Source organism: Platalea leucorodia (assembly GCF_965183815.1).
Source record: "Platalea leucorodia genome assembly, chromosome: W".
Classification (NCBI taxonomy): domain Eukaryota; kingdom Metazoa; phylum Chordata; class Aves; order Pelecaniformes; family Threskiornithidae; genus Platalea; species Platalea leucorodia.
In genome coordinates, this window is record NC_138859.1 from 11,363,233 (window position 1) to 11,384,713 (window position 21,481).

Sequence of the window (21,481 nt, forward strand, 5' to 3'; positions counted from 1 at the left end):
TTGCTGTTATCTCCTATGTTCTTCCTTCTCCTCGGCGGCTGGCTGGCTCGCTCGCTCGCTCCCTCCCTCCCTCTCTCTCTCTCTCTCTCCCTCCCTCTCTCCCTCCCTCCCTCCCTCTCTCCCTCCCTCCCTCCCTCCCTCTCTCTCTCTCTCCCTCCCTCCCTCCCTCCCTCCCTCTCTCTCTCCCCGTTCTCTCTATCCCCTGAGAGCGATCGGGGGCGCTTTCCTTTCCTTCTTTTTGTATTATGGCATTGAATTTTTAGGGATTTGAATGCAGGGAAATGGATATGTCGGACCCAAAGTTTTGGACGGTTCTTTCCAACTTCATGCTGCCCCACTTGAGGAGTGGCACCCGACTCCGCCGGACGCAGAGGTAAGGCAGGGTCCGGGGGGCGGTGGGCTGGCGCCCTGGGCGCGCACAGCGCCGAGTTCCCGCTTGCTCCCAGGTGAGCGGCGCTGGCTTAAGCCGCCGGACTTCCTGGTTCCTTGGGCAGGCTGCATACGCGGCAACAGAAGGGCTTCGGTACTTTCGCTACTTGGCTTCTTCTTATCTTAAACTGTGAGAGCTGTGAGACTCTGCCCTTGCGAGTCTGTTGGGGTTTTTCTAATTTGGTATTTTTTTGAACCAAATCCTGTGTATTATTCTTCCTCCTTTTATAATATGTTGTTATTTTGTTTTCTTCTCCCCCCTTTTTTTTCTTTCTTTTTTTTCTCTTAAAGACACTTTCAGCTTGCTCTCAAATATTTGATCTTTTATCCGGAGCAGATATACTTTATATGGACAACTCAGGATAGCCTACTTTGTTCGGTGTTCTTAAAGAGACAGGTTTGTGTAACTACTTTTTTAGACAGGCTAGCTGACGTTTATTAATATAGGAATGGCCTTTTCATTTTTGTAGCATTTTCATTCTTGTAAAAAGGGAAAAGAGGTTTGGAAATAGCAAATGCTAAGTAAAAGTTAAGGGTTGTGCCATTAATGGACAGAAGACTGGCAAGCTTTCACATCTTTGTCATTTTTTGTGCTGTGGTATCCCTTGCAGTTAAGTATATGCCTCTGTCATAAGGAGCAGCAAAAGTTTGTAGAAGTTTGTAACTTTGTTCATAGCACCCCATATGCCATTTTGAGACATACCAGTTGCTTTTTTAAATTATGATATGCTTCGGTCTGTGAAACTACCTTCAATATTAGCTTATGTATTATCTTTGGAGAATGTGTGAAATATTTCTTCTGTTGGCTGAAAAGCTGGCTCTTAATGGGCCCAGATAGCCTCCTTTCTCAGGCTGGTTCTCCCATCTGGATGGGGAGCTCAGCATCTGCTGCATTGCTATCTCCAGGGGAAGGCTGACTGGCCCACCTCTTCAGTTCTCAAAGGTGGACCTGTCCCCTGCACTCCCATACTCATAACTCATCTACTAATGTAAATGATACATTCCAGAGTGATAAAACTGTCAGAAGAAATAAAAACAATATGGAGAGTGCAGATTCTCATAGTTCTGATGCAGAAATGGGCTTGGGTTAATTAAGGTAGCAGCTGGATCTGCATGTTCTGAACTGTATCTCATCTGGACTGTCTTCACAGGTTCACAGTCAGCCATAGACTCAACTGTTACATGAAAAGACTGGAAGGATAGCTGGTTATGCACCACAGGATGCCTTCCCTTTCTAAAAGAGTGCAGAGTAGTGGTAGTGTCCCGATCCAATGTCAGGGGAGGTTTCGATACGATCCCAAGGACGAGATTAAGACATGGAATAAGGTCAAATGCCGTACAACCCTTTGACTTTATTTCAGTGAACAAAGGGGTGGGAAGGGGGGGGGGGGGGGAAGAGCAAGAGAGCGGGCGAGAGGAAGAGAGAAAAAGAGCGTGCTCAGGCAGGTGAGAAGAGGGTCACATGGGGGAACTAGCTACCACCACTCCGAGTCCAGCGATGTCCCATCGATGGACTTTCTATGCCCAGCCGGTCCAGCCTCTGTGTCCAGGCGTCGAAGTGTCCGCAGGAGCGGGTTCCAAGGAGTGCACGGGGTAGGAGGGGAAGCCCCCCAAAAAGCGTGCGCGGTCCTTTTATAGGGCCATGCACATACGCAGAATGTGTCTGCGTACATGCAGTTCGTGCTTCTGCTTTTCGTGCCCTGGTCTCTGCTTTTCGCGCCCTGGTCTCTGCGCAGGCGTCCTGTGGTACTTGTCTGCGGACCATTATGGTGTTTTCGTCGGAGGCTGGATGCCAAGGCCAGAAGATGGCGGTATAACGGCAATGTCGAGACAATTCTAGTTCCATAACAGTCCTTGACACTACCCCGTGGCTCGACGTTGCAGTTTTCACAGTGGTAGGAGAGGTGGGAAGGGAGGGAGAGGGAGGGGGAGAGAGAGAGATTGAGAACGGAGCAGAGGTGGAGACAGAAGCAGAGACAGAGGGGAGGGGTGGAGGAGAAAGGTGACATGAGACATAGTAAGAGAGTGCTCAATTGCAAACAAACAGGAACATTGTCCAATGTAAACGCTCTTCTTCCTTAACCTTTTTAAGCTTAACAATATGTAACTTTATAGAACAACCCTGGGAAATCCGTTGGGCGAGGTAGTTCACCATTATAACAGGTATAGAACGGCCGGTGAATGTGAAAAAAGGTGTAAACAATGGTTATTGTGGTGGGTTTTACCTGGTGAGCAGCATGGATTCGTTTTACGCCATCGGGTGAGGTGGTAGGTACGAACTGCATGTTAGATACTACATGTCGTATTAGCTGAACAAAGCAGGGGATTATACAGGGCAAATGCACATAACAAATATAACAGGTAGTCACTCATGTTTTGTATAGATTTCCAGGCATTTTAGAGGACCAAAGAGTATGAGTAGGCTTGAAGGGAGTCTAGTTCCTGTGATCTGAATCTGCTTCCTGTGCTTAAGTGAAAGTTTTGGGTCCACTGATCCAAGAGAGGTTTTCTTCCTAATAGTTAATACTGCCTATGAAACTATTGTCCAGCTAATGACAAGCCTTGATTCTTCATGAAAACTTAAAAAGGGATGTTCATTGTTCTTTCTGGTTGTATCCACAGTTGGCTTTGGGACTCCTTGCCAATGTGAGAACATTAATTTTATGTTTTGGTTGGGCATTTTTGCCTCTGAGGTTTGTTCGTTTTGACTGTTCAATTACTTTTACCTATACTACCAGGATTCTTGTGGCCTGCTAGGCCCTGTCCTTTCTGTGAGCACTATCCTCTTTCTTGATGTTTGGGATAATGAGAATTGCCTGCTAGTACTAAGAATTTTCTTTCTTTGTACAGATTTACTTGATATAGGAGTTTATTTCTCTTTGCTGAGGTTCTAAGAAATAAAGAACTAAAAGATAGTCTATTCTCCTTTGGGTTGCAGTGTTGAGCCTGTCAGCTAAGTTATAAAATGGGTGTAAAACTTATGGTCTTATTTGCCGACTGAAGTCTTTCATTAAGATTTTTTTATTTCTGTTTTCCAACAGTAGACTTAACTGAATTTCAATTGCAGCAGCTCTTGCTGGAAGTGATACCTGGACAAGAAATATTCTAGCCTAACTTTCAAGTCATGGAGTGGGTTTTCAGGACTAGCAGGTAGAAAAATTCTCTTCAATTATAAATTGGAGGCATTTGGTATTCAAATCACTGAGCCTATAAATGACATGGATTACACCATGTGCTTTTACACAGAAGAGATGCATATCACCACGTTAACTTTTTTTTCTGTTGTTATAGATGTGTGGGCCCTTCATAGTACTAACTTCAGCTTCCTGCCTGAAATAGCATCATCTGGAGTAGAGAACTGTGTGTCTGTGTATACGTATATTTGTATAGATTGATGTGTAGATTTACATATGGATAGATGTGCATGCACACACTTTTTTCATATGGGAAAAAAAAAAAATCACTAAATGCTCTCTGCTGCATTCTATACACTATATATTTAGTTCTCTCTTCTGCCACTTTCTTCTGTCTCTGACCTCCTGTGTGTATCTTTTACAGAACCAACAAGCCAATGATTCTTCTTGTGTGTGCTTTTCTCTTGTTTCTTTGTGGTAGTTGCACTGAAACAGTGTTATTACAGTCATTCTTCCTTTGAGTCAGAGGTTGTTTTTTTTGTTGTGGGTTTATTTTTGTTTGGGTGTTTTTTTTTTTTTTCAAAAGCATGGAATGGTGAATGCTTGCCTAATTGCTTCTCAGCCGAAGTAGACTCTTGGATGATTTCTGTTGAAATTTCATGTTATTTGTGTACAGTCATTGAAGTGGTATTGAGACTTTCCTGATATGGGATTAAAATATTCATCAATCATCAAGTCAGCGAGGCGTGCAGCGGCAGCAACGGTAAGTCCTGTGACTGGGCACTAGACTAGGGTGAAAAAGAAGGTTTCCTGTGCCGGGGAACTCGATAAAGAGCCTGGTGGGGCCCTCGTGCCAAAGAAAAACTGGCTGCCCTCGCAAGCGAGGTAGACGGGGCTTGGGCGTTGCTGGGGCAACCGCGGGAGATTTAAACAGGCCCCTAGGGAGCACGAGCGACCAGGATGGGCAAACAGGGCGTGGCGCGTCAGAAAGGGCATGGCGCGGCAGTTCACGCAGGCAGAGCGAGCAGGCAGCTGGTGAGCTCTCCTTGTGGTCTACCCCCTCCCGGATTAGCCATGGTTTCCACTTGGACAAGAACCATCACCATCGCCAGAAGGGATGTGGCGACGCAGACGGAGCTCCCACTCAAACATGCAGCCACCCAGGTCTCTGGCTCTGGAACTTGAGGGCCAGGAGGATGATGATGCAGACAGTGATCCATCCAAGGGGTTGACTAGGGTGAGCCAGTCAGCCCCACGCATTACAACAGCCACTGGTAAGAAAAAAAGAAGGGTAATTGTCATAGGCGACTCCCTTCTGAGGGGAACAGAGGGCCCAATATGCCAACTGGACCCATCCCATGGGGAAGTCTGCTGCCTCCCTGGGGCAAGGATAAGAGACATTCCCAGGAAGCTCCCTAGGCTGGTACAATCATCCGATTATTATCCGCTAGCGGTTGTTCAGGTTGGCAGCGATGAGGTAGCCAAGAGAAGTACAAAGACGATCAAAAGGGATTTCAGAGAACTGGGACTAATTGCTTGAAGGATCAGGAGTGCAGGTAGTGTTTTCCTCCATCCCTTCAGTAGCTGGGAGGAATATGGGAAGGAACAGGAAGACCCACGTCATTAACACGTGGCTCAGAGGCTGGTGCCAGTGGTGGAATTTTGGTATTTTTGATCATGGGGCAGTTTACATGGCACCAGGCCTGCTGGAGACAGATGGGGTTCACCTGTCGCAAAGGGGGAAAAGGATTATGGCTCAGGAGCTAGCAGGCCTCATTGAGAGAGCTTTAAACTAGATGCGAAGGGGGAAGGGGATAAAACCAGGCTTGCTAGGGACGAGCCTAGGGGTGGCATGCCTGTGTTGGAGACGAGATCAATAGCCCAACTGAAGTGCATTTACACCAATGCACGCAGCATGGGCAATAAACAGGAGGAGCTGGAAGCCATTGCGCAGCAGGAAAACTATGAGGTAGTCGCCATCGTGGAAACATGGTGGGATGACTTGCACAACTGGAGTGCTGTAATGGGCGGCTACAAGCTCTTCAGAAGGGATAGGCAAGGTAGGAGAGGTGGTGGGGTAGCCCTGTATGTTAGGGAGTGTTTTGACTGTCTAGAGCTCAACGATGGTGATGATAAGGTCGAGTGCTTATGGGTAAAGGTCGGGGGAAGGCCAACAAGGCAGATATCCTGGTGGGAGTCTGTTATAGACCACCCAACCAGGATGAAAAGGCAGATGAAATATTCTGTAAGCAGCTGGGAGAAGTCTCACAATCTCTAGCCCTTGTTCTCGTGGGAGACTTCAACTTACCAGATCTCTGCTGGAAATACAACACAGCAGAGAGAAAGCAGTCTCGGAGGTTCCTGGAGTGTGTGGGAGATAACTTCCTGACGCAGCTGGTAAGTGAGCCAACCAGGGGAGGTGCCCCGCTGGACCTGTTGTTTACGAACAGAGAAGGCCTGGTGGGCGATGTGGTGGTTGGAGGCTGTCTTGGGCTCAGTGACCATGACATGATAGAGTTTTTGATTTTGGGAGAAGTAAGGAGGGGGATCAGCAAAACTGCTACCCTGAACTTTAGAAGGGCTGACTTTGGATTGTTTAGGAGCCTGGTTGACAGAGTCCCTTGGGAGGCAGTCCTGAAGGGCAAAGGAGTCCAGGAAGGCTGGATGTTATTCAAGAAGGAAATCTTAAAGGTACAGGAGCAGGCTGTCCCCATATGCTGCAAGTCGAGCAGGTGGGGGAGAAGACTGGCCTGGCTGAACAGAGAGCTTTGGCTGGAACTCAGGAAAAAAAAAAGGAGAGCTTACTGCCTTTGGAAGAAGGGGCAGGTGACTCAGGAGGACTACAAGGATGTCATGAGGTTATGCAGGGAGAAGATTAGAAAGGCGAAGGCCCAGCTGGAACTTAAAACTGGCCACCGCCGTTAAAGATAACAAAAAATGTTTTTACAAATATATTAGCGACAAAAGGAGGGCCAGGGAGAATCTCCCTCCTTTGTTGGATGCAGAGGGAAACATCGCCACAAAGGATGAGGAGAAGGCTGAGGTACTTAATGCCTTCTTTGCCTCAGTCTTTAAGAGTCAGACTGGTCATCCTTGGGGTTTTCAGGCCCCTGAGCTGGGAGATGGAGATAGGAAGCAGAATGAAGCCCCAGTTGTTGAAGAGGTAACAGTCAGCAACATGCTCCTCCACCTGGATGCCCACAAGTCTATGGGGCCAAAGCTTGCCAAGCCACTCTCCATCATTTATCAGCAGTCCTGGTCAACCAGGGAGGTCCCAGATGTCTGGAAGTTAGCAAATGTGACACCCTTCTACAAGAAGGGTCGGAAGGAGGATCTGGGGAACTACAGGCCTGTCAGCCTGACCTCGGTGCCAGGAAAGGTCATGGAGCAGATCATCTTCAGTGCCATCACGCGGCATGTGCAGGACAACCAAGTGATTGGGCCCAGTCAGCGTGGGTTTATGAAAGGCAGGTCCTGCTTGACTAACCTGATCTTCTATGTCAAGGTGACCCGCTTAGTGGATGAGGGAAAGGCTGTGGATGTTGTCTACCTGGACTTTAGTAAGGCCTTTGACACTGTTTCCCACAGCATTCTCCTGGAGAAACTGGCTGCTCATGGCTTGGACAGGCATACTTTTTGCTGGGTAAAAAACTGGCCGAGCCCAGAGAGTGGTGATGAATGGAGTTAAATCCAGCTGGCTGCTGGTCACAAGTGGTGTTCCCCAGGGCTCAGTATTGGGGCCAGTTCTGTTTAATATCTTTATCAATGATCTGGATGAGGGGATCGAGTGCACCCTCAGTAAGTTTGCAGATGACACCAAGTTGGGTAGGAATGTTGATCTGCTGGAGGGTAGGAAGGCCCTACAGAGGGATCTGGACAGGCTGGATCAATGGGCCGAGGCCAACTGTATGAGGTTCAACAAAGCTAAGTGCTGGGTCCTGCACTTGGGTCACAACAACCCCATGCAATGCTACAGGCTTGGGGAAGAGGGGCTAGGAGCTGCCTGGTGGAAAAGGACCTGGGGGTGTTGGTCAACAGCTGGCTGAATTTGAGCTAGCAGTGTGCCCAGGTGGCCAAGAGGGCCAATGGCATCCTGGCTTGTATCAGGAATAGTGTGGCCAGCAGGACTAGGGAAGTGATGGTCCCCTTGTACTTGGCACTGGTGAGGCCACACCTCGAGTACTGTGTTTAGTTTTGGGCCCCTCACTACAAGAAGGACATTGAGGTGCTGGAGCATGTCCAAAGAAGGGCAACGAAGCTGGTGAAGGGTCTAGAGAACAAGTCCTATGAGGAGTGGCTGAGGGAACTGGGGTTGTTTAGTCTGGAGAAGAGGAGGCTGAGGGGAGACCTTATTGCTCTCTACAACTACCTGAAAGGAGTCTGTAGCGAGGTGGGGGTCAGTCTCTTCTCCCTAGTAACAAGCGATAGGATGAGAGGAAACGGCCTCAAGCTGCACCAGGGGAGGTTTAGATGGGATATTAGGAAAAACTTCTTCACCGAAAGGGTAGTCGGGCACTGGAACAGGCTGCCCAGGGAAGTGGTTGAGTCTCCATCCCTGGAGGTATTTAAAAGATGGGTAGATGTGGTGCTTAGGGACATGGTTTAGTGGTAGACTTGGCAGTGCTAGGTTAACGGTTGGACTCGATGATCTTAAGGGTCTTTTCCAACCTTAATGATTCTATGATTCTATGATTCTTTTATCATTATTATTATTTCCTTTTCCTCTGCTTTCCTATTAAAACTGTCTTTATCTCAACCCACGGGTTTTACCTTTTTTCCCCCAATTCTCTCCCTCATCCCACTGCGGGGGGGAGGGTGAGTGAGCAGCAGGGTGGTGCTTCGACAGGTTAAACCACAGCAGTCCTTTTTGGCCATCTCCCAGAGGGAAGCTGAAAAGTCCTTGACTAGTATAAACACTACTTAGCAACAACTAAAACATCAGTGTGTTATCAACATTATTCTCATCCTAAATCCAAAACACAGCACTATACCAGCTGCTGAGAAGAAAATTAACTCTATCCTGGCCGAAACCAGGACAGAGAGAAAGAAGAAAAAAAAAAATTCAGTCATGTTCAACAATAATAAACAAACTTTGGGGTGCACACAAAACTTAAACAGCAAGTTTACATTTTTTGCCCTTTGTCGTCTTCTCTGTCCCAGAAAGATTCTCCCTGGACTTGAGTCTGTTGCCCACAACTTGGATCTTTGATCAGTAACAGTCTTAGATCACTACCTATCTGGAAGCAGTTTACACCGTATCAGCGGTGCCCTGGACTACTGGCACTGTTCCTTATCTTGGAATCCAATTCATAATTTCCTATTTGGTTTCCAAATCCCTAACAGACAGGTTCTGCCTTACCTCCTGCTCTCTGCCACTGACACTCCTGCACACTCACACCTCTCCTCCCTATCCTGCCTTCTCACTATGTCTCACTGCTGGGGAATTCCTCCTTCATCCTGGCTCTGGTATCAAGCCCAACATGCTAACCACCGAGTCACTTCCCCAGCTGCTACATATGATCAACACTTCCCATGAGAAGTACTCATGATAAAAAAAAAATAGAGACACTACATAAAAAGTGCTTTGTGCTGAACTATGTTAATCTCAAAGCAAGGGTGAACTACAGCTGCTGAAAGATGCGATCCAGCTGCATGAAGCTTGATTACCTTGCTCCTTAAATAGCCACAATTCTTTCTGTATCAGGCAAAAGCCGTTTGGGCAGAGATGATGGGAACTGCTAGATTGAAACCAGCAAAGCACAAGATAAAAGTACTAGTATGGCCATTAAAATAGAGCTACACTCCACAAGCTCTTCGAAACACTAAGCAGAATAAAAAGTTGAAGCAGAAATGCAGTTCTTTTAGTCATATACTCAGGACACGCAGTACTTCATCCAGAGCTGAAATATTAAATGCAGGTTTCCTGATAGAGTAATCAAGAAATTGCAAAAATAGCGAGAGGTATGCACTTAAATGGAAGCTTCTTCCTCAGAATGAGGGCTAATACGTGAGCAAATTACTGGCAGTAAAGGCTAATTGCTTTTTTCCCACAAAAAAAGTAGGGAAAGAAGGCTATCTTGACAGAGATTACCACTTGCCATGGTTTTCATGGGAAATTTGGCATCTGCTTTAATCATTTATAATGATTTCATTTCAACATCCTTAATTATTAATATTTGCACTTGTAATGAAGATGGATTTGGACTGTAAGCTATTATGACAGTTCACCACCTTTCATGGGCTATGCTGAGCACAGCACTACTCCGCAACACAGCTTCTTAATCTTGGTATCAGTGTAATACAGTGGTTTAGCTGAAGGTAAAGATTAAAAGGGGACCCCCTATTTTAAGAGAGACTGCAAACAAAACGTTGTATTTGCTAATACAAGTGCAGAGAAATTAAGCTGTTGCTGTACCCAGAATGCAAAGCCTGACCACGTAGACACAAGAGAGATTAATAATGCAAGACCAGTGCTACTGTAAAGGCTCTAGGGAGAGTAAAAGGTGGTTACAATTTCTCTGGTGTTAAAATTGCATAGCTGAAAACTACCTCAGGAGGAACATGCTATCCCTAGCAAGACTTGAGATGTGGCCACTTTGTTTAAACAGGAAAGTTTAATTAAGTTATATTTCAGTTATATGTAACTTGTTATGAAGCTAGCTAACCTATGACTTCATAGTTAGGTATTATCTTCATGAACAGCAACACTGCCTGCCAGGCTATAACACAGACACTGTCACAGATGGTGCTTGCCACTGGCTCTGTCCCCAGTTTGGGAGCTAGGCTGGTGCCCCGTGGCAGCTGCTACTGCTCTCAACACCAAGAAGCCAGACTCAAGCAAAGAGGTAGCTGAGGGATCTCCTCCTTGCTCTTCCACCCCCAGCTGAAGTTAAAGTATAGAGCAAGAGCCTTTTCCACGCTTACACTGAACAGAACAGCCAATCTACTGGCAACTTTTACCCAGTTTGGCCCTTAAAAAAAAACAAACAAGCAAACAACACTAACAAACAATCAGGTCCTGTTCCAGCCATATTTCCTTTGAACATCATCCATCCAGACCCAAGGACTAACCATAGCCAATTCCCCAGGCTGTTTCAGTACTGCAAGGGAGCCAAGCTCATACCCTGAGCTTTCTGTAACTCCAGTTGAAACTGAAGCCAGCATAGTCCAGAATTAAGATAAAACATGGGAGTGTCTCCAAACTACAGACAGAAGGCCTGCTTATCATAGAATCACAGAATGCTTTGGGATGGAATGGACCTTTAAAGGTTATCTAGTCCATCCCCCCTGCAATGGGCAGGGACATCTACCACTAGATGTGGTTGCTCAGAGCCCCATCCAACCTGACCTTGAATGTTTCCAAGGATGGGGAATCTACCACCTCTCTGGGCAACCCGTTCCAGTGTTTCACCACCCTCATTGTAAATAATGTCTTCCTTATATCTAGTCTGAATCTACCCTCTTTTAGTTTAAAACCATTACCCCTTGTCCCATCACTACAGGCCCTGCTAAAAAGTCTGTCCCCATCTTTCTTATAAGCCCCCTTTAAGTATTGAAAGGCCACAATAAGGTCTCCCTGGAGCTTTCTCTTCTCCAGGCTGAACAACCCCATCTCTCTCAGCCTTTCCTCATAGCAGAGGTGTTCCATCCCTATGATCATTTTTGTGGCCCTCCTCTGGACCCTCTCCAACAGGTCCATGTCCTTCCTGTGCTGAGGACTCCAGAGCTGGACGCAGCACTGCAGGTGGGGTCTCACCAGAGCAGAGCAGAGGGGCAGAACCACCTCCCTCAACCTGCTGGCCACGCTTCTTTTGATGCAGCCCAGGATACGGTTGGCTTTCTGGGCTGCGAGAGCACATTGCCAGCTCACGTCTGGCTTTTCATCTATCAATACCCCCAAGTCCTTCTCCTCAGGGCTGCTCTCAATCCCTTCATCCCCCAGCCTGTATTGATACCAGGGGTTGCCCTGACCCAGGTGCAGGACCTTGCACTTGGCCTTGTTGAACCTCATGAGGTTCACGCAGGCCCATTTCTCCAGCTTGTCCAGGTCCCTCTGGATGGCATCCCGTCCCTCAGGCGTGTCAACTGCACCTCTCAGCTTGGTGTCATCTGCAAACTTGCTGAGGGTGCACTCGATCCTGCTGTCTATGTCATTGATGAAGATATTGAACAGCACTGGCCCCAGTACGAACCCCTGAGGGACACCACCTGTCACTGATCTCCATCTGGACATCGAGCCGTTGACCACTACCCTCTGGATGCGACCATCCAGCCAATTCCTCATTCACCCAACAGTCCGCCCATCAAATCCATATCCTTCCAATTTAGAGAGAAGGATGTTGTGGGGGACCGTGTCAAAGGCCTTACAGAAATCGAGATAGATGACATCCACAGCTCCTCCCTCATCCACTGATGCAGTCACTCCATCATAGAAGGCCACTAAGTTGGTCAGGCAGGACTTGCCCTTGGTGAAGCCGTGCTGGCTGTCTCGAATCACCTCCCTGTCCTCCATGTGCCTCAGCATAGCTTCTAGGAGGATCTGTTCCATGATCTTCCCAGGCACAGAGGCGAGGCTGACAGGTCGGTAGTTCCCAGGGTCCTCCTTTCTACCCTTTGTAAAAATGGGTGCAATGTTTCCCTTTCTTCAGTCCCCAGGGACTTCACCTGACTGCCATGACTTTTCAAATATCATGGAGAGTGGCTTGGCAACTACATCAGCCAATTCCCTCAGGACTCTGGGATGAATCTCATCGCGACCCATAGACTTCTGTATGTTCAGGTTCCTCAGGTGGTCGCGAACCTGATCTTCTCTTACAGTGGGAGGACCTCTGCCCCCTGATCCCCATCAAATGGTCCATTGACTTGGGAGGCGTGAGGAGAGAGGTTGCCAGTGAAGACTGAGGCAAAGAAGTTGTTGAGTACCTCAGCCTTCTCGTCTGTTGCTACCAGCTCGCCACTTCTGCTCATCAGAGGGGGTACGCTTTCCTTAACCTTTCTTTTCTGGTTGACATACCTATAAGAAGCCCTTCTCATTATTCTTTGCGTCCCTCTCCACGTTCAGCTCCAGCCGAGCCTTGGCCTTCCTGATCCGATCCCATCCTTACACAACCAGGCAGTGTCCCTGTACTCTTCCCAAGATACCAGTCCCTTCTTCCACTGCCTGTGCAATCTCTTCTTGCCCTTTAGTTTGACCCACAGGTCATGACTCGGCCATGCCTGCCTCTTCCCTTCCTTGCCCAATTTCCTGCACCTAGGAATCGAGAGCTCTTGTGCCCTATGGAAAGCTTCCTTAAAGACCTGCCAGCTCTGTTCTGCTCCCTTGTCCCCAAGGGCCATTTCCCAGGGGGTCCTGTTGATTAACTCCTTGAAGAGCTGGAAGTTTGCTTTCCTAAAATTCAGGGTCCTGACTATACTCTTCACCTGACCCTTACCTCTCCGGACTGTGACCTCTACCAGTGTGTGATCGCTGCAGCCGAGGCTGCCTCCAATCCTGACATCACCAATGAGCTCACTTACATTGGTGACCACCAGGTCCAATACTGCATCCCCTCTGGTAGGGCTATCTATTACCTGGCTTAAGGAGTTGTCCTCCATGCACTCCAGGAGTCCCCTAGATTGCCTACCGCCTGCCATGTTACTTTCCCAGAAATATCTTATATATCTTTCCCAGCAATATCTTATATATTACTTATCCAGATACCTACCACAGTGAAGCCCTGTCCACCTTCTCCCCAGCTTTCTTATTCTGTTTTCCACTTAGACCTACCAGCTCTTGGCTTTCTTTGCTTTTTCCTTGCTGATGGCTGTTCCCAACAACCACAGCTCTGAGCACCACTGTTCATAACTCGCCATATTTCATGGAATTCGTGGGCCGGGATGATGAGCCAGACAGATCTCCTCATAGCATTGAAAGCATTTCCCAAATAGCACAGAAAGTAGCTTTAAGGAGTGCTTCTCTTGGCCATAAGAGTGTGCATGGTATCAATACAATAAAGTCTTAAAGGGTTAAAGTTTGCCATGGTCTGAAATTATCACATGGTTATGCATACAGCCAGCCTAGAAATTCTGATGCCTCAGATGATGTCTAGGACATGCCTCAAAAATGACTGGTCCATTTCCAATTGGGGAAAGGAAAGAGAAAGAAAGAAACGATTTAGTCTGCTCTGCTTCTTGCTACAGAAGTTTTGCTTCACCTGCCTTTCATCTCCTCAATTTTTTGTATATCTTTCAAAATAATTTATGTTGCCAAGGCTACTTTCACATAAAAAGGATCAGAGGCTTATTAAAACAAAAGTCTACACAGTACCTTTTATTTTTTACCCTTTTATTTTTTTTGATAATCTTGAAGAAGTGCAGCTAAATAATCAAATCATAAAATTCAAGGGTAGGAAATTGGGAGCTGCCTGAAGTATAGAAGTTTTATATGGTTTCACTTTCAAACCCAGTAATTCTCTTCTGGCTTAATCCCTAAAATAATTTATATTTATACCTGACTCCTTTCTCATATAATTAAATACTAACAATTCATTTTTACTCAAAAGAGTTGCGAGTCCAGACAGGACTGCTTCTTTCCTCCCTTGCTCAATTTGGGAGCTCTTTCTCCCAAAACTATGGAGGAGCATATGATGATTAAATGTGTCATCTTTAAATCTTTAGCAAATGCTACCAATGGGAAAAGACTCAATGAGAGAATGGGTGAGACAATGCCAGAGCAATGCACCTGACTGAAGAAAAACTACATTCTCAGAGCAAACCTAGTAGGAACAAAAGAGCCTGAATTTTCTTATTCCTAGTTGGGCAGGATACTAAAGAAGCTAGAAGACACTTTTTCATGGCATCAATGTTTATTTTCTGACTGAAAAGTAAAATATTTACAGACTAACTGCTAAATAACTTACTCTCCCTTGCTAGAAAGGATCTAAGATGTTAAGAAAGTTGCTAAAAACTTCTACAAGCCATCTATGTCTTAATTTTCCTATTTTAAAATTAGAATTGTGCAAATTATACCTTGTATTGGATCTTACTATATTTTTATTATTATTAGCTCATTGTTGATGCTTATTCCTGGGAGACTTCTGCCTTTTCTGGAGTCATGATTCTTCTGAAACTGGTAGACTTAACTTTTTAGTTAATTCACACCAAAAAGATAAAGATTACAGTTCATCTGTAAATAATCACACCCAAAAAGCAAGCCATGTACATGTATATGTGTCCGTATATATAATTTTAACTTTCTGGCAGAAGATGGTCCACAACAAGAGAATGCAAGAGCAGAAAAAGTAAAAGAACACTGAATTAAATTTTTGAAAAATATGTTGTATGAGCCTCATTTCATTATTCAGTACTTCAAAGCAACTTTTTCACAGCACTGTACAACCAGGATTAAATGGCAGAATAGCAAAATACAGTTTAATAGGGTGAAAAACTGAAAGAAATGACATGCCACTAAAATAAAAGTTTGTAAACTCACTCATAGGAAAAATAATAATTAAAAAAAATTTTAAAAACCTTTCCTTTGTCTTCTTTCGTAAATATCCTGGCCTCACCTTCTTGTCTTAAAAACGAGCTTACGTGAATTACTAAACTATTGTTTGTTTCAAATTGCGTTACTCAGAGGAGGATCTTTGCCTTAGACCTAAAAGATGAGTATGCGATTTTTAACACAAACATTTTGGGAAAGTAAGACACTAGGCCCAGTTCTCAAATGCCATTGTTCTGTTTGGAGACACTTAGTTGTTGACACCCCCACCATGACTGGCAGAGATCGCAGCCAGCATGTTGGAAAAAGCCCTTTATCTCTCCTGTAAAAGGTGCTGTAAGTATACTGGGCACACCGTATTTCCAGTTTCTTGAAGGAAGCAGATGCACTCGTCCACAATTCTAGCCAAGTTACCCTAGATCTTGTAGGACTCCTCACGAGGCAGCACTGACCAGGAGCTCCACGCAGGAGAACTGTCTGCCAGGGAATTGCCACTGCTGCTCTTCAGTGTGGGGGAACTGCCTGGCTCCACTTCACAGCCAGGCCTGGGATGCCCCAGAGCTGCAATGCAAGGACTCAGCCTCCATCACCTGAAAAACTGCTTGTGGAATAAGAAGGTTCGTGAATACCAACCCAGCAAGCCTTGATGCCTCTTACACTGAAACTCCCTTTTCTAGAAACTTCACATTTTCAAGAGAAGCACATAATTATCAGGGAGATGACAGCCTACGCACACACAGGCATAAGCATGGTTCACCTGTATTCACAAAAATCACTGTTCATTCCACTTTAATATATAAGGCCTATCATCACTTAAGAAGCAAATGCTTCACACAGTTTTGAAACAGAAGCAGGCATGCTGAGTGCTTCCCAGTGAAGGGGCATCTTGAAGCTGCCCCCACCCTCCAATGCACTCCCTTCCCAACTGCTGGGACCACACCATCCTTAAAAAACAGCTGGAACCATGGTAAAATAGTACAGCTACACGAGCTACCATCTTAAGCAACTTAATTCAGCAGAAAGTTTCTGAAAGTAGCTTCCAAAACTACAAAAAACAGACCTCCTTTTGCTGCAGCCCAGGGGGAAGGATGGAGAGGAGGGAAAAAAAAAAAAAGGAGAAAAAAAAAAAAAGAAGAGGGAAAAGCATTCTAGGATGTTAGTCTCCAGCAGACACACACTCTCCCAGTAAGAGCGGAAGTTCCTGAGCACTGCCATTAGTTAACCTCTTGAGAACCAGAAGGGAAGATAGACATCCACAGATTGGAAAGCACTGCAAAGATGAAGCGCAGGTGCCTACTGAGCATCTGCAACATGAGGGAAATGAGCTACATCCATTCTATGGCACTTTGGCATTAACTGTAGTGGTTTATCCCTCTCTCTCCTTTTCTCTTACACATCTGAGAATTGCCAAAAATTTGCATTAAATGCCTAATTTCAAACTAAGCTACATGAGATAAGTTTGCACACTTTCCTTTAAAGGAATTAACGCAAACAACAGGAAAATGGTCCTGTTCCTTTTCATAACTAACCTTTTAAAAAAAGCAAGAGGCAACATTAAAGTATCACACTTGCCATACAATAAATATTTTGCAATTAATATTCTGTACTGCCTTTTGCTTGGACATAAGTATTCAGTAGTGCTTAAGCAGTTAATACACTGGAATTAAGGAAATAAAGAAAACACTTAAAAAATAATAATTTTTGATAAAATATATGTTTGAAAACCATGCCTTTTACTGGTTAGGAGCCTGAATATGAATATTTAAGTGTGAGGCATTCAACCTGAACGCTACAGCTGTTCCCATGAGACCTCTGGTGGCACCATCAGTTCCCCACATTTGAGTGTGTACACGTTGACTGCAGTTCAGAAATTTGCAAACAAAAGACCCTCTCTTTACTGACACCCACATTCTCATTCCCTCACACTGTGAGCTGAGCAAAAGTTTTTTAATTAAATCATAATTAAGCATCTAGAAGCATTATTTTCCGGGGGGGGCGGGGGGGGGGGGGGGGAAGAGGTGTGTGAATCCTTTCATTGTGCCCATTCAGCTCCTGGTGTCTGTTGAGCCTGCCAAAAAGGGCATCAATTAATGCCAGCTATGGCAGCTTTCATGAACAGGCTGCTTGTTCAGTAGGAACCAGCCATCTGCTAAGTCATGCTGAAATGTAAGCAACCAAACAATCCATGGTCACAACTTTAAGACATCACTGGTGTGGTGGGTTGACCTTGGCTGGATGCCAGGAGCCCACCAAAGCCACTCTATCACTCCCTGTCCTCAGCTGGATGGGGAAGAGAAAATATAATGAAAGGCTCATGGGTCGAGATAAGGACAGGGAGATCACCCACCAATTATCGTCAGGGGCAAACCAGACTCGACTTGGGGAAATTAGTTTAATTTACTGCCAATCAAATCAGAGAAGGACAATGAGAAATAAAATCAAATCTTAAAACACCTTCCCCCCCACCCTTCCCTTCTTCCCAGGCTCAACTTCACTCCCAATTTCTCTACCTCCTCCTCCCTCCGAGAGGCACAGGGGGATGGGGAATGGGGGTTGCGGTCAGTTCATCATGTATTGTCTCTGCTGCTCCTTCCTCCTCACACTCTTCCCCTGCTCCAGCATGGGGTCCCTCCTATAGGAGACAGTCCTCCACAAACTTCTCCAACGTGGGTCCTTCCCACAGGCTGCAGTTCTTCATGAACTGCTCCAGCGTGGGTCCTTTCCACGGGCTGCAGTCCTTCAGGAACAGACTGCTCCAGCATGGGTCCCCCACGGGGTCACAAGTCCTGCCAGCAAACCTGCTCCAGTGTGGGCTCCTCTCTCCACAGGGTCACAGGTCCTGCCAGGAGCCTGCTCCAGCACGGGCTTCCCATGGGGTCACAGCCTCCTTCGGGTGCATCCACCTGCTCCACCATGGGGTCCTCCATGGGCTGCAGGGGGACAGCCTGCCTCACCATGGTCTTCACCACAGACTACAGGGGAATCTCTGCTCCGGCACCTGGAACACCTCCTCCCCCTCCTTCTTCACTGACCTTGGTGTCTGCAGAGTTGTTCCTCTCACATATTCTCACTCCTCTCTCCCGGCTGCTGTTGCACAGCAGTTTTTTCCCCTTCTTAAATATGTTATCCCAGAGGTGCTACCACCATTGCTGATTGGCTCAGCCTTGGCCAGCGGTGGGTCCATCTTGGAGCCGGCTGCCACTGGCTCTATCGGACATAGGGGAAACTTCTAGCAGCTTCTCACAGAAGCCACCCCTGTAGCCCCCCCACTTCCAAAACCTAGCCACGCAAACTCAATACAAGTGGACACATACGTGCAGCCAGCAAGGTGGCATTCCCCATCAGTCATAAGGGGATATAATAAATTAAAGTTTTTTTGCCCCTGGAGTTCCCAAAAATAGTTACATCCCTTTAATAGCAAAACAACAAATAACCAATACATTAAACCATATGTCTGGTCTTTCTTTTTTCCAGATGAAGACTGAGATTATGTAACTTTTACATAATTATTATTTTTTGTTTAACAAAGCTTCATGAAAAATTTGGCAGAAAAAAGAAAGAAATAGGCACTGGCACATAGCTGACACTATTTACAAAACTACAGAAACTACATCAATCACTTCTTTCAACCACAAATTTTTATTAGACATACAGTATCTACATTTAAGAGTTAGCTATGTATCTATACCGGTATAGTTACATGAGCATATTCTCCCTTCTATAGATGTAGCTTTACCAGGATAAAAGTCTTTTACTGGTTTAGATTTTCCCAGCTAGAAATCAGAATGAACCATGAGACTATAAACTCTTTTTTTCAACTGTATTTGTGTACTAACATAGCTACATCAGCAAAATTAACTGGCTAGCTATAGCTCAAATAATTACCCCTGTATAAAACCCAGTGTGTAGACTAGGTCTGGGAGCAAACTTCAGCTCCATGTAGCAGTACATCTACTTGAGGAAGGCAATCTATTATACATGCAGATGACGCTGCTTTGCTGCAAAGTCACGGTGAGGTAATGGGAAACTTCTGAATAATCTCCAGTGAAGAAATTCAAACATCTCTAGGCATAATCATCAGTGGGGATGACAACACAAGGCTTCTGACATCCACTCACTTTTTTTTTTTTTTTTTTTTTTTTTTAACACTTAATCATCAAGCACCACACAAGCCAGGAAAGATCAGATGATTTACATGTTTCGGTTTGCTGCCACAGACCTGGCACTTAATGTACATGCACATTTATACCATTAAAAATAGCATGGTGCAACATTAAAAAAAAAGTTTCGATGGCATAAGTTTCAAGTGACTGAATTACTCAAATAGTGAGGTCAGAAACAAATCATCTAGGCCATCCCAAATAAGTACCGATAAAGTGTTCATGTTATGCCACCAAATGTTCCCTTCCCCCTGACGTGCTATGTCACTTTAATGATTCAAGAAGTATCCAAATCTCTGAACCAGAAATATCATACAATTTTAGAATCCCTTAAGCCTATCTAAGGTTTTCTGGAGATCAAAACACAAAAGTGCTGGGTTGCAATCTCTCATACAGGCTCTGAAAAGAGATAATGCATTATCCAGGGAGAGGGGAATTTTTCTTCTCTGCAACGGTATACTTCAAGCTCTTTCCGACAATGGGTGACCCAGCACAACTATAACACAATCTGACCTTAAATTTGTCCACATGGTTATGTATAATGAAAATTTGCTGAGTGAAACTGGAAAATGAGTAGCATTTTCCTAGGGAAAAAAAAAAAAACAAAACAAACCACCACCCTGCTTTTAAACCAATACACATTCAACACTACAAGTCTCCAAGTAGAGCTCTAATGAAATGAAATGTACCTCCAGGGATGAATCTGGTCCACAAAATCCATCCCTACTTTGTCTTTACCAAGACTTCTTTCTGCAAGTAATGTCTTACAGAGACTTGGAATTTTCAGGATCAAGCTAGCTTGATTTCTCATTTATAATTCTCTTGATCCCTTCAGTGGCCAATAGCACCCTATTTTCTCATTAAAAACCAAGAACACAGAAACAAGGCAAAATGACAATTTAGAATTAACCTTTATCCCTAGTAGATTTTTCTGTACTGTACTTAAATCTACACAACGATACAGTATCCCACAAGAACAAAGACTAAGTCCATCTTAAACATGGCACAGAGTGTACAAGCAATTTATGAAAACAAATTTTATATATAAAAATATCCATACCAGGAAAGGAGTATTTTACTACCAAAGTAATGTACTAATTGCCCACAAATAGAAGTAGTAGGTCACAGAGGATTCATGAAAGCAAATGCCAGTGACTCAGTGTATAAGAAAGAAGAAAAGGAAGAAAATGAGTGCAAGGATATGATTTATAGTGTACAAATAGCTATGAGCTAATATGTTAAGAGGAAGAATTTCACAACAAAGATTTGTTTAATTCATCCTTGTGTGTCAGGAATGAAGTATCACATAAAATGACTAGTAAAGCAACATCCAATGCAGAGACAAAAAAAACAAGCAGCGATAATTATAGTTAACATTTTAATTTTGAACACATCAGTTAACTTACTGTCCACAGCTATGAAAGCCTACAACCTACCTGACACAACAGCAGCAACAGCTTTAGGTGCCAGATCTAGCAGTGCTGCTGGCAGTAACAAGAACAACCTAAGAAGCTACAGGAAATATTGCCTGTCAAACTATGCAATACAGGATGGCATACATCTGTATTAAAACTTAACTGTTTAAACGATATCTGCTCCATCACAAGCAGGATTGCAGGCAAACTAAAGGAGAGGAAACCAAAGTGAGTGTGTTGTCAACTGTTATAACTGTGTGATGCAGTACATGCAGTTCTTCAAGTTCTAGCTTCTGGATTCATGCAATGACTTGAGAACTCCAAGATTTCGGTGTCTGGGGGTAGGGTTTTTATTATCGTTGGTTTTGGGGTTTTTTTGCTTTGGAGTTAGTTTGTTTGGGGATTTTCTTGGAAGTTCATATTTCAAGCCCTATTTTGGCAATGGAAAGATTTAATACGAACCCTAAACATCTAAAAATAGACAAAAATTAACTCCTATCCATGAACACTTCTGTGTTAGAAAAGCATGTGCTAAAATCTATACAACAGTAATGAATTCCAAATAAAAAGGAATGTTGGCTTGGATGCACACAACAAAGTTGAACAGTGCAATTCAGTGTATAGTCTTTCTTCTTTACACATCCATTCCTGCAAGAATTCTAGTATTACATAGTTTAAAAAAAAAATCTCAAAACTTCATAATTCTGCAAGAACAGATGTGTCTGGCTTTTTAACTTCAGTTAAAATTCCACCTTGGAGCAACAATGTATGGGACAGCAGAGACATGATGGTGGAAAGAGTAATGTTGAAATGGAATTTGTGTCAAAGTTGTCAATGCGGAGAGTTGGAACTCTCCTACTAAAA

The 21,481-nt window shown here is 44.7% G+C and overlaps 1 protein-coding gene across 1 annotated transcript in view; it reads left to right on the plus strand.

Annotated features, from left to right (window-relative positions):
* Positions 1-281: 281 nt before the first annotated feature.
* Positions 282-21,481, plus strand: part of LOC309601736 (microtubule-associated serine/threonine-protein kinase 4-like) — a gene marked incomplete at both ends in the record, with an annotated part of 118,653 nt that continues 97,453 nt past the window's right edge. The window contains 1 exon segment of the mRNA XM_082334899.1: positions 282-373. Within this exon segment, the coding sequence (XP_082191025.1) occupies positions 282-373 (92 nt within the window).